The sequence below is a fragment of the Tympanuchus pallidicinctus genome, unplaced genomic scaffold (genome assembly GCF_026119805.1).
Source record: "Tympanuchus pallidicinctus isolate F22 unplaced genomic scaffold, pur_lepc_1.0 scaffold5, whole genome shotgun sequence".
Classification (NCBI taxonomy): Eukaryota; Metazoa; Chordata; class Aves; order Galliformes; family Phasianidae; genus Tympanuchus; species Tympanuchus pallidicinctus.
Genome location: NW_026294769.1, coordinates 40708505 through 40721692, shown reverse-complemented (window position 1 = coordinate 40721692; position 13188 = coordinate 40708505). Strand labels below are relative to the sequence as shown.

General features: G+C 41.8%; 1 protein-coding gene across 6 annotated transcripts in view; it reads right to left on the bottom strand.

Annotated features, from left to right (window-relative positions):
• Window positions 1-13188, bottom strand: part of CHD7 (chromodomain helicase DNA binding protein 7) — a 127306-nt gene that overhangs the window by 80204 nt on the left and 33914 nt on the right. For all 6 annotated transcript variants that reach the window (XM_052703392.1, XM_052703396.1, XM_052703397.1 and 3 more), the window contains one exon: window positions 6376-8230. In XM_052703392.1, coding sequence (XP_052559352.1) covers window positions 6376-8055 — 1680 coding nt within the window. In that variant the 5' untranslated portion in view covers window positions 8056-8230. The remainder of the gene's footprint in view (window positions 1-6375; window positions 8231-13188) is intronic.

Genomic DNA, 13188 nt, shown 5'->3' with positions numbered 1-13188 from the left:
ATCGCCATCCTCCAATTTTCAAACTTCCTCCTATGAGCATAAAGAAAGCAATGGGATGTACAAAGACAACATATTTGATGCAATTCTGAGACACTGTTCAGGTGATGCCATCTGTTTAAAAAAAAAAAAAATCTCATTCCAGTATGTTAGCTTCTGAACTAACTGAATTATCAGCTCTTTCATTACAATTTGATTTAGAAAATGCCAAAGTCAAAAGCACTGTTCTTCTGAACAGAAGGAACAAACAGCCTCTAAAGGCAAATGTTAAAAATCTAACATCAAAGGCAAGGTTTCCACCAGAGTGGAAACAGGTACATCTACTGTAGTCACAGGGCAGAAAGAGCGGGCACTTATGCCAGCAAAGGCTGGTAAGTGAAAAACCACCATGCCTCAAATTCCACACATAAAAGCAGGATGGAAGACCAGGAGAACCCACAATAAAAACACAGGAAATTACTAATTCAACTGCAACTTACTCCTTACTAAAATTGTCACTGCATTTAAAGAAAGAGAAAATAAAAGTCAAGTGTTTCTCCTTTCATTTATTCGAGCTCTGCCGTGTTTTAATTTACGTAGGCTGACAATGGGGTCTTCCTACAATATCAGTTTTCAATCATGAAAAAAGCTTCCCTGAAACAACAGATTTAAATTTTTTCACATAAATATAAAATATAACAATGTGTTCAGTCATGGAAAAAGAAGATGATTGCCAAATCCCACTGGAAGAGACCACCAGCAGATGAAAATACAGTATTTAAGAACTGAAGAGCACCACAATTTAACAATATTTCTAGCTAGCTGATTCCCCAGATAATCCAAATGATTCAGAAGGAAAAAATACATTCGAGTCACCAACATATCATAGGAAGTTTCAACATGATCATGCTGAGGAACAAGTCTGGTAACTCTTAAGCCTTCAAAATCAGTATGCTGATGCAGACTTGTATTTTTATGCTAATGCTGCAAACTAGCTCTACCCAAAACTCAAGAGCAGATAATTTAATGGCACAAATTATTCTCATTCCAGTCAAATCACAGCACCTGAGGGAATAGGTATTCCTGAAGCTGCTTGTACCTCCTTAACACTTAAAAAAATAAAAAATAAAAAAAATCTGTAGCCAAACTACCTCAAATCTAAATTTTTGGCCCAAATGCCTACTAACTCCAGAACCACTCTAACCTCCCATATATAAAAGCACATAGAGCCTTCTGAAGGCTGAGGAAGAAATAAGTTTTTTGATCTCTTAATACCAATTATTAGACTTGAACATATCTATGGAGTTTCAAAACACCAACTTTTGTATCTTGGCAAAAGCATTAGGTATCAGTTATTAGAGCCTTTGAGAGACCTGGATGCAAAGCAGCTCACAGCCAAACTAAGTTATTAGTGCCCCAAGATGCCAACTAGAAGTGAAAGAGCCTCTCAATCAAAACAAGAAGCACCCATCAGCAGTTTTTTGGGTTTGTTTGTTTGTTTTTCATTTTTGAAGCCGTTCTCCTTATTTACAGGAAAACAGTAAAAAAAAAAAATAAATTCTAAGCACTCAATATCTGATAAAGTTTTCTCTGGAGAGGTGGGACAGTGCGTATGAATATTCACTTCCAGGAAAAATCCTAGACATCATTCTTTACTAAGCAAGATTCCATAACACACAGTGAAAGTTAGTTATGCAAAGACAGTAAGAAGATGAGGACTCCTTCTCCCTACTGTTCCCAGGCATTAAAAAATGCAAGTAGTCAGGAAAATCAACTTCATTTGAGCGTGCCAGTAGTACTGACTTAACATGCACTCTCTGCTGAGTTAGAATATCGCTTCAGATCACTCCAGTTGATAACAGTTTGCATTAATACCCCTCTTCATTCTGCTATATCCAAGTATAATTTACGCTGAGGCAGCGTAAGCACGAAGTTTTAATTGCAGAAAGGCCCTGGTATCTGGGATGAGTCTGCTGATGACTCAGCTGGACTTTCCCTGCCTCCTCCCCAACAGGGAAGGGTAGGAAATGTCAAAAGAATGCATTTAGGCTGAAGAGAGCCAAGAGTTATCACGGAAAGCCAAGTCACACACCCACAGGTAAACAAGGCAGAAGAAAACTGGTAGTGAACTGGTAACACAAAACAAAAACCTTCTCCAAAAGAGGCTGGGCACCTTGGCACGGTATTCTTCAACCTTGGCAGCTGCTGTAGAGTCCTACCATTTAATCTAGTATCGAAGCTATTACCATAACTGTTTGTTGTTTAAGAATTCCTATATTTGATTATAAAGAATGCAGATCACATCATGTTTATGGTACACACTTAATGAATAGGGCTCGAAACTTCAGCCTACACAGTAGCCAGCAGCTACTGTAAACAAAAAGTTCCATAGAACAAAACGCCCAGCATGGTTTATTCTTGGCAGAAAAACCTCTTACACTCAAATGCTTTCAACGATTTTTGAAAGTGCTGATATTTAAGAGCAACTACACAGTATCAGAGTCCCCCTTCCCAAAGGCCTATCTGACCTGATAACCGTTCTCTAATAAGTCTGTGGAAGAGTAGAAGAACTAAATACACATCTAAAGGAGATGTATCTTGAGAATGAACTCTGCTACTTGTTTATGGCACTGGTCTGCTGAGCCAAGTGTGGTGTCTTCATATTTATCCAACCCTGATGCATTTTTCTATACTATGCTATAGTATATCCTATTCTATGCTGAGATCAGCATCTTAACGTGCTGTTTTGAGCTTGCCACCCGACAATATGCTGAACACCCTTGAAGTATCCAGGAGGCAAACAACCTCCAAGCACCCATATTGCTCACAGTTTCAAAACTGCATCTTCCCTTCTCCCCAAACCATCACTTGCTTCCCTTTAACTACTGCTTATTTACTGAGGCCTAACGAAGGGACCCAGAGCTGCACAGCACTTGCCACGTAGGCATACCATGCACATATGCACAACACAACAGCAATCTGTGTTCTGCTCTCCACTATTTCTATAGCAATGCCTACTGCTCTGTTTCTTGGACTGTCAGAGCACATTTTCAGATAGTCATCCAACAACCAGGATTCTGTTCCCAAGCAGAGATCTTTGTTAGACATTCAAACTGCCCAAGCATTATGCCTTGATTTACACAGCTTACAGCCAAGCAATTGATGCTCCTGTCCATTTAGCTTCATCACTGCAGGCTCCACCTCACCCCTGCACTTGGCACTCAGTTTTGAGCACATTAAAGACAGCAGCAAATTTTGCATTTGGCTTTCCACTCTTTTCCACGTCATATATGAATATTTTGGAGGGCAGAAGCTCACCAGCCCAACACAGATACTCCCCCTTTGAAAACAAACAAGCTGCTCCTACCCTCTGCTTTGTACCTTGGCCAAGCAACTGGCCACCATAGAACCTGTCTCCCCACCCCACAGCCTTTGCTGAAGTACATTTCCAAAACAGGACTTGAAAATCAAGCACATCTACTGAATGTCCCAACACGACGGTGGTTCATGTAAATATCTATAACTCTACTGAAGCCAGGAAATCACTGATAACAAGGCCCTATTAACCACATCTAGCTCTTAGCTATTAGTCTAGCCCTGCTAAGTTGTCAATCACCAGCTGTACCTCTCAGCCAAAATAAGTAGCAGTTTTGAACACACAGAGAAATAAAGAACTCTAGAATCGACACAGCAATTCTTTTCAAGTTAAAAGCAAAAGAACTTCACTTTCCTTCCAACATATCTAAAAACAAAACAGTAATTTGGTTAACCACAAGTATTACAGCCTTCCCATGATAAGGCTAGCTTTAAATCACTGAAAAATAATTACTAAGATGGCTTCTGTTGATTTAAAAATACACAGTGATTTTCATTTACCGCCTAAATTCATTTTGTTGATTCATTTTATACAAATAAAATCAAACCAGTCATTTAAATAACTGTTGCTCAGTGAACAGTTTTCTGCCAGCTGACACGAAGGAGAAACCACGACTGAGGCAGGATAGCTGCAGATTCTGCATTCAATCTTAAGAGCAGGGTTTGTTGGGGTTTTTTTTGCACATCTGCATTTTTTTTTCCCCAGGGGGTGAGGAGGAGTTGGGCTTTCATTGACTTTAACAATTTATATTTGATCCAAACAGTTTTCCAGGAGGAAATGCCTGCCTGTCAAGTATTTCATTACTACAGTCAGATCTCAAACTAATTACTTAATGGGAAGGTATGTTAACAATAACTTCTACTAAATGAAAACTTAACAGAAGTAGGCTAACAGAGAAGTTACTTGGCTAGCTACAACTGCTTGAATTACAGATTTTAATCAAATAACTTGAGTTATAGTGTGGTTTTCCTCTAATTATTTAGTTTCAGCACTTACCTTCAAGTTATTCATCTGCAGTTCAAAACTCTTTGCTCAAAAACTATGAGCAATAGTTTGCACAGCTCATTTAAGAGTTGAGCTGTCTGTATTCTACCTCTCCAGTTAAAAGGAAACGAACGCCCCAAGAACATTTAAAACGCGTTCCCATTCCACAAGCAGACGTTCCCCTCCCAAACCATCTGCTGCTGCTAAAAAGAAGTTTACTGGATGATCAGATGAAATCACAGAATTAACTCCACTGCTGAAGACTGCAGCTTTAGAGCACAGTCCTTATTACAGTCATCTTAAGTCTTTCCACATCTCCACCATTGCTAGCTGTGAAAGATATCGGTAATGCTGGGTTTTGTCTCTTTAGTTTCATAAGTCTCATTTTACCATTTCCACAATTTTCTTTCAAGTCTTTGTTTTTTTTCTGCTGGATGCGTCAGTTCTCTTCAGGGTAAAAAAAAACCCAAGCATCTAACCTTGTACTCCTTTTCCTGAACCCTAAGCCTTTCTCTTTTGCTCACATTTCTCCACGTCCTCATGCATCCTTTTCAAAATTTCTGCTAGTTGTCTTGGATTTTTCAATGCAGTCTTGAGCACTTATGGGCTGCTTAGCCATGAAGACAATAACACAAGAGGCACCATTAAGAACTAACCAGCCAGGAACACACCACCCTATGGCCATGCAAGAAGGGTTATTTACACTCTCCAAAGTGTGCACATGGAGGCGGGGGAGGGGCAGGAGGGAAAGAGGAAAGGCCACCATATGTACAACATTTCACACCTATTTTACGGGAGGCAGGGGAGAGAAAGACAGCCATGAAGCTACCGTGTCCCCTTTCAAGAGCAGAGCTTCCTCTTCCTTTCAGTGAAGTCTCTGTCCTTTCCCTCACCCCGAGGCAGCACGGATCTCCCTCCCAGGACTCCAGCATGCCCTGTGCTACCCCCCTGGAGAATGTGGAAGCCTCTCCCAGCTGCTGAGCTGCTCCAACCACCACTCCTCGTCAGCTGCCTCTCCACAGCACATACATCTGATTCCCAGACCCACCTCATGCTGTGTGGAGCAGCGAACAGAAGCAGCCGGCAGGCAGCAGAGGAGGAGACTGCTGAGCAGCTGCCTTCCTCGCAGTCCTGGGACACTGGCTAGGACAGCTGTTTTTATGATTTATTATATATTATTTATGGCTGATTGTAACATCGTATCATTATGACTGCATTCCAACAATTGTCTCCAAATATTTACGGGCAGAGCTACTTGGCATTAATTACTGAGTGGCTTTAAAAATAATTAGACCACTGATATCTTGGCCACCTATTCATTCTGTACCAAAACCCCTAGAATGGTAGACTGATAGAGCCAGAGGCAAGCCATGGCAAATCCAAGGATCCCAAAAGGCACTTTTGCAGCTCAGTATACCAACATGCAGTCAAACTTGCTAAGCTACGGAGGGATCAAGATGTTTAAATGTTTCTAGCTTTTAACAGAAAAATAACGTGGAAGCAATATATTTTTCACTAAAACTCGGCAGATCAAAGCCTCAGTAAAATAGAACTTTTGTCTTACTTGAGATTTTATGTAAGCCTCAGAAAATTTGGTTTTAGACTATGATTCACATCTGCTGAATTCTATCACACAAACTGCTGCCCCTTCACAAATTCCTTAAAATATACACTCCTTTTAGCAAGTTGCAAATATGGAAGATATAAGCTTAAATTAGAATTCCCACACGTGCTTTCCATTTCCCCCTCAAAAGAACCAACAAGAAATTAAAAAAGCAGTACTCAGTTTGTCCTGTTGCTAATAATCATATTTCAGTCTATCCATAAAGCCACCCTGTAATAATTACTGTAAAAACATCAGCAAGCTACGTGAACCTTATTTTACCTTTAGCTTCTGTGTACCAAGAAAGTCACATAACGAGCAAAAGAACAGTGTAGTCAAGCAAGAACAACTGCTTTGAAGCCAGAGATCTCGTGCATACGCAAATGCGTTTACAATCATGCAAAACATTTTTTTTTATTCATCGGAAGCAGCTTACCTGAAGGACAGGCACTTTTTGTGGTGTGTTTTGTGGTGACTGGTGAAGCTGTGCCCAAGGCTGATGATGAGGATGTGGCGGTGGTGAAGACTGATGATGTATCCCTGGATGAGGCTGCATGGGAGGACAGGTTGGCATTTGCTGTTGAAACGACTGCTGTTGACTAGGAAGCTGCTGGCCAGATATTAGTCGTTCTTGTATTGCTTGTGGATCCGCAAGGCCAACGCCTGGACAACCATTTGGTCTCATGTGCCCACCCATCTCCCGTGGTGTTGAAGACATACCCATAAAAGGACGATTCTGTTGCATGTTTCTGGGGCCCATATTCCTTTGTCCAATTCCCATGGCACCAGGGGGCTGGTGTGATGGCTGAGGATGGGGTATATTTGGATAACTGCCAACTTCCATTGGTATTCCAGCACTACCGGGCCTAACCTGTGGAGGAGGCGTACCTGCTGGATTACTCATTGCTTTCATAGGTGACATGGGAGGTGGAGAGGCATAAGTTCCCTGAGGCTGTGAAGGGTGCATAGTTTGCGTGTTCATTTGGTTAAGTGAGCCACTAGGGTGGATGGGTTGCTGGTGCATTAGTCCTTGACCACTGTTTGATGGAAATCCTACAGCATTTGGGTATCTTGGTACAGACTGATTCATTGGAGTGTTATTTGTAAGGCCTAAATTCTGATTCATCCCTGTATTATTAACTAATCCCTGATTAAGGTTACTGTAAGGATATCGAGAATACTGCCCTGAGTTGTTTATAGTAGGTGAGGGTACCGTCTGGCTCCGAGAACTAAAATTAAGTGTTTGCGGCCTAACAGCACCCTGCTGGGGAGGATTAGGGGAGAATCTAGGGCTGTGGGCTACTGATTCTCCATGGAGAGCAGTGGGGGGATGGTGGTGAAATTGCTGGACTGAATGTCGCAAAGAAGGTGCCATACTGGGATTCTGCTGGGGCACATGAGACAAGTGGCCAGGTCCTGAGGTGGCAATGAAAGGGTTTCCCTGATTGAGGCCTTCCTGGCCTTGAGAAAACTGGTTCATCCTCTGCTGTTGCGGCTGACCGTGCTGTTGCATTGAAAAATCACCACGAGCCATGTAGTTTCCCATCTGCTGCATGTGCTGAGGATGGCCCTGCCCGGGGGGTCCGGAGGGTGCCTGTGGCGGCTGTGTCGGTTGCGGCTGTTGCTGCTGCTGCTGGTATGGTGCTCTTATCTGGTCTGGCACTTGAACTGCCCGCGGCCCCCACATCGAGCCACTGTCTACGAAGGGTTGCCCGTGTCTTTCGTTCTGCATGCTGGGATAGACTCCCATCTGACCACTGGCACCGCTGCCATGAGGAACCTGAGGAACGGGAGGGTTGTGATACTGTGAATGAGGAGACGCTATACCATTCCCAGGGGCATTGCTTATCATTCTGTTCGGCTGATCCATCAGGTGCATTTTCTGCTGTTCGTATTGATTATAGTGATCAAAATGGGTCAACTTTGCTTGATTTTGATTTGCAGGGGGATGATGAAGAGATGACTGTAAAGAGGGAAATCCTTGATCCATGGGCATTTGCTGTCCCATGGGATTTACTGTGTTTTCAGGATATCCACATTCTCCGAGACCTTCCAGCCCTTCACTGAAAATATTCCCATCTTCTCCAAACAGACTCATCATTCCTGGATCTGCCATCTTTTTGCAGCACACAGCTCCTTGGAGCTACAACTAGAACGCTAGTCTGTGCTTCACCTCGGTGAGGTGTTTTGTCCTCAAAGCCTTTAATCCTCAACTAATCTCCTTCATGTCATTCCATATTTCCTTAATTCTTTTGGACCACGCAGTGTCAGGCAAAGTCTGGTTACTGCTCCTAGAAGCGGGGGAAGGGAGAGAAAGAAAGGAAAATATTGAAATAAGGAACATCGGGCAACGTAAAGAAAACACAGTTGGCTGTTTTCTGTACAATGGCAGCTAGTTTCAGCCCCCGAAACACATCTTAAAAATCTATTTCACTTTAAGAAGCTTGCATCGTCTTTATCAGAAGCTTTATTATGATAGGGAGTTCGGAAGCAAGCAAAACACTACCCTTAACCTTAAATTAATCCACTCACTACACATCCTAGCGTTCCTTTCTTGGGTGGAATAGAACAAAAGAACACAACATGCAGCAGCAGCAGCTGCCACAGCAGGTAGGCAGATGCATGAATATAGCCAAGCAGCCCATCTGCCGAACTAAAGCCCTGAAAACGCTCTAGTTACCAACAGCATGTCCTTAACCTTATTCCCTTGAGCTGCGTAATCAGATGAGCAAGCAGAAGCACCGAGTCCTGCGACAGACTAAAGTTAGTCATACGGAGAACAGATTTCTCAAACACACAGAGGTGACCCTTGAAAATATACAAAACTCCAAGACCCAACTTAATGCTTAGGAGAAAAATACATATGTTTAGCTGTTTTTTGTTTTGTTTCGTTTGTTTAATATATCATTTATCTTAATTTAACAAAATTACAAACTGAAAGATAACTTGACGTGTCCACCCATTTCAGCAAAACTATTAGATTCTTCATTTTATGACACTGAACCCATGCCATAATTTCCTTAACACCATCACCACCCTTCATTAGGCACCTTCAAGTAATCATGAGACTAACAGCAACCATGGCAAAACAGAAGACCACACTAAAGTTTTGTTCTGCCCATATTTACTACCTGTATAACTCGTGAAGGAGAATTAGCTACGGCAAGAGAAGTTAAAGAGTAAAACGGTTTGCACTTGGACTTGGGGGGGAGGGGGCGGGAAATGCTGTAACGCATTTTAACAGAACAGCTACAGAGAATTTCCAGGTTAGTTTTTTCACAGGAAGCCTGGTGTGTGCTGAAATGTGCCTCCTTTTCCCCACAGCTATTCTGTTTGAGCCATAAAAAGCAAACTCAGACTGTCAGTCTAACACTATCCTTCCTTTCTAGAACAAGAATTTTAAATGCTATGGCTATAGAAATAAACTTGAAGCTGGTAGACAACAAGGCCCAACCATACAGCAAATAAAAATAAAAAACTACTGCTGCGTTGTTGTCTTTATTTAGTAGAAACAGTACTTGCAGACATTGACTTGCCCTTAATAATCAGCAACCACACAAAACCAGGTTTACCTACATGTACATTCACATCTCACATTTTGTTGCAGAAAAGTGATGCTTTCTGCCACTTTGTATGCAAAGTGCCAAGCTGGACTATTTCAACTGCAGGCAATTTGTCCCAAACAAGTTTTAGGGAGAAAATATCAGCACACTCATTACACTTCTTGCAATCACTGTCAAGAGGAGCTTCTACAGCATGAAGCAGAGGACACAAGGAAAAGCACAAGCATTTATCACTCCTCTTAAAATAGCATTTGAATGTCACCTTTAAAACTACACTCTTAAATCTCTTTAGTGCTCAGCTGGGATATTAACACTTATATTTCTAAATCACTTGAGGGTAAATTCCTACGAGCCACCTTCATGTCTCTTAATAACTATTTCTTTTGATTTCATTTCCTTTATTAAGCAAAAGCCATCTGTAGCATTTCTCACCTCAATCAGTTCATTAAAATATAGCATAAGAAAGCTCCAACAAAGCAAGAAAGAGCTTCCTTCACTGAAGCAAGCTTCACGTGTTAGAGTACTCCAGAGCAAGGCATTCGGTCATGAAAATCCCTGCAGCGATTCAGGATCACCCAAAGACTTGTGACACTGCATGCTGCAGTCAGGAGCTGGCAAAGCTGGGAGTATCACGTACTGCTGGTCTCTGCCTAACGGAGCAGGCGCTTTGCTTGGAAATGCTAAGAAGCACAGGAGCAGTGCGCTGTCACCTCCCAGCCTCTATCTGGGCAATGTCAAACTTGAGATCAGTCGAGGACCTCTCTCCCCCTCAACAACGAAGCCTGCATACATTCACAGAATTCTGGATAGGTAAGAATGTGCGCCGATTTTTTTAGGTAAGGTACTCAAATGACCACTCAAAAGGTAGACATGCTGTACCGTCCTGAAAGTCTAATGAAGTTTTGCAAAACAACCAAATTCCACAAGAATTCTCACTTTGCTATTTGTCACAGATAAGCTAACAGCATCTCCAGAAACACAGCTACACAAATAAGACACACATTTGAATTTGCTTTGCTTACTGTTTGTCAGTTGACAGGCTTCCAATAAAACTCAGGCTCTAGTCAGCCACCAACAGTCAACATCAGCAAACAGTAGTTAGGGCCAGCTACTATACCCACAAAACCAAGTCAAAGTAGGGTAAGGGTTGTGTTTAAACAAACACACCTCAACTCTGCCCAGCTGACTCCAACACAGCTTGCAGATCTGCACTAAAACCTGTATGGAAGGAGATGTGTTCTAGGTTCCACAGCACGCCTGCTTTCCTCAGCACAGGGTCTTTAAAAAGAAAAGCAACTTCTTACGGTGCATTGTGTATGCAAACAAATCCATCATCTAAATTAAGAGTGAAAACACTGTTTGCCACTATTTATGATTTCAGCTCGGCATTTTTATCTGAAGTGTGAATTGGTTTCATGCTTGTGCTGTTAATGCTAAAGCTATTAGGTTTAGAACACAGCATGAGAATGCTCGCACGAGAACTTGTCTCCAAGCCATAGCAGTATTTCTTCATTTAAGTTTGGCTTTAGATTTATGGCTGCAGTCCTTTACAGTCAGCTGTGCTCTCACCAAACCTTATTCTACTTCTCCAAATAAAAAAGTCACCCCTCTGATGTGATATATGACTAACAGTGCGTGTTTAGGAATGAACAACAGTAGCAGCTACTTTCTGATCAAAACAAGTTAACCTCCTTTTGATAAGAAAACAGTCAATGCTAGAATTTCCTAGTAAGCTCTCAACCTTTTATGTTAACAGGATAGATGCCTTCTAGATAGTTAAGCAAGTCACAAGAGTCACAGCCTTATCATAAGTTAAATCATTTCTTCTCTTTTTCCACTGTAAGCAATGTTATTTTCCAGTTTAAATCCTCCCGGCTCAAAAATAAAAAAGCAACCACACTACAGACGTACACAAAGGTAAGTCCTCTACCAAGGTGTAATTTCTACCTAGAAAAATCTTTGGGAGGAAGTTTTTCATTCAGAGGGTGGTGACACACTGCAACAGGTTGCCCAAGGAGGCTGTGGATGCCCCATCCCTGGAGGCATTCAAGGCCAGGCTGGATGTGGCTCTGGGCAGCCTGGTCTGGTGGTTGGTGATCCTGCGCATGGCAGGGGGTTGAAACTCGATGATCTTTGTGGTCCTTTTCAACCCAGGCCATTCTATGATTCTAAACAGTACAGTTCATTTTCCCATGAAAGTAAGCATACTAACATCAAGACTGGATCGAGACTGACTATCACATAAGCTGGTGGGATGGCATAGGATTTTTTGTTTGTTTGGTGGGTTTTGTTGTTGTTAATTACACAGTTTAAAAATATAGATTCATGCATTATCTTCTCAACTATCCTGTAAGTTAAAATCAACAGAAATTCACAAAGCAACATTTACTTTCTGGGTGTGAAGGAAAGACCATCTGAATCAGGTATACTGGTGAATATGAATGTATAACACAGTAGTTAAAAAGAAAATCTTAACCAAACTCACAGATTTTGCTATGAAATTCTATAGCTTTTCTGTTCCTGAATATGAGAGTTTGCATCAACCCAACTGAACTCAGAGAATATATTTCCTTAATGCTGCCCAGACAACCTACTTCTATTCAAAGTGATTGTATGATCCCAATCACCAGGACACAGCCGATTGCTTAACAACCCTGTTGTCTCAGCAGACAAAGCTTACATTTACTCTAGTCCACAGCATTCCAAGTCCTAAACACCCAGACTTCACATTTAAGTCACAGTTAACCATTGCTTGACTTTGTATTTCAGAGCCCTGCAGCCTTAGGCAGCTTCCCACTTTTACGAGTGGAACAAAACTGGCTGCTGCATAATCATAACCTGATCTAGTGCTGAGGACACTAAAACCTGAATTTCATTAGCCTTGTTCCCAAGGCAGAAAGCAGCAGGTCCCAGCTCTCAAGAACAGGAAGCGACAAGGGCAGCATACAGACACGCCTGCCTTCCACAACGCCATCTGCACATTCTGTTCAGGCTATTTGCAAACGGGAAGGTCCCTCTATATCCTTCTATACAAGAGATTTAACACCATTTCTGGATAGTCAAAAAGCAAGTAATCAGGATAAACAGAATGTGTAAAGGCAGCTAATACTGGCTGCTCAGAGTTCTTCCAAGTGAGACACGTCATTCACCGCTAATACATTTACAGCTATCAGTGGTATCTCAGACAGAACTCCTAAGTGCTTGACAGACACAGGATTTTTTTTATACAGTGCAAGTACGTATCCATAACACAAGATAATAAACGCTGAAAACAACATGCTGTTTTGAAGAATTAGGCCAAAAAGACCTCTTATGCTAAACACCAAAGCCATGCCAAAGGTCATTTTGAGACTGGAGCCTCAAAATGTAGGATTAAACATTAGGCTACTAAATCTGCATTTAAGTATTTCATATTTAAACTGCTTTTCAAAACCACTAAGCTCCCACTGGCTGTTAGGGGTAGTAACTTAAGTATTTGTTGCACAGGAGTAGGTGGCAGAAATAACAGTAACCAAAGAGATCACCTTATGTTTGGAGGAAAGCATTCACCTAAAACTTCAAAAATATGTAAAACATCCTGATAACTCCGTAAAAATTATGCTGAAAAATGGCAGTTGTGGAAGACAGCTGATGAGACTTCTACCTTTCAGCTCATCTACCTATGGAGCGAGCGGCACTTCTGCCTG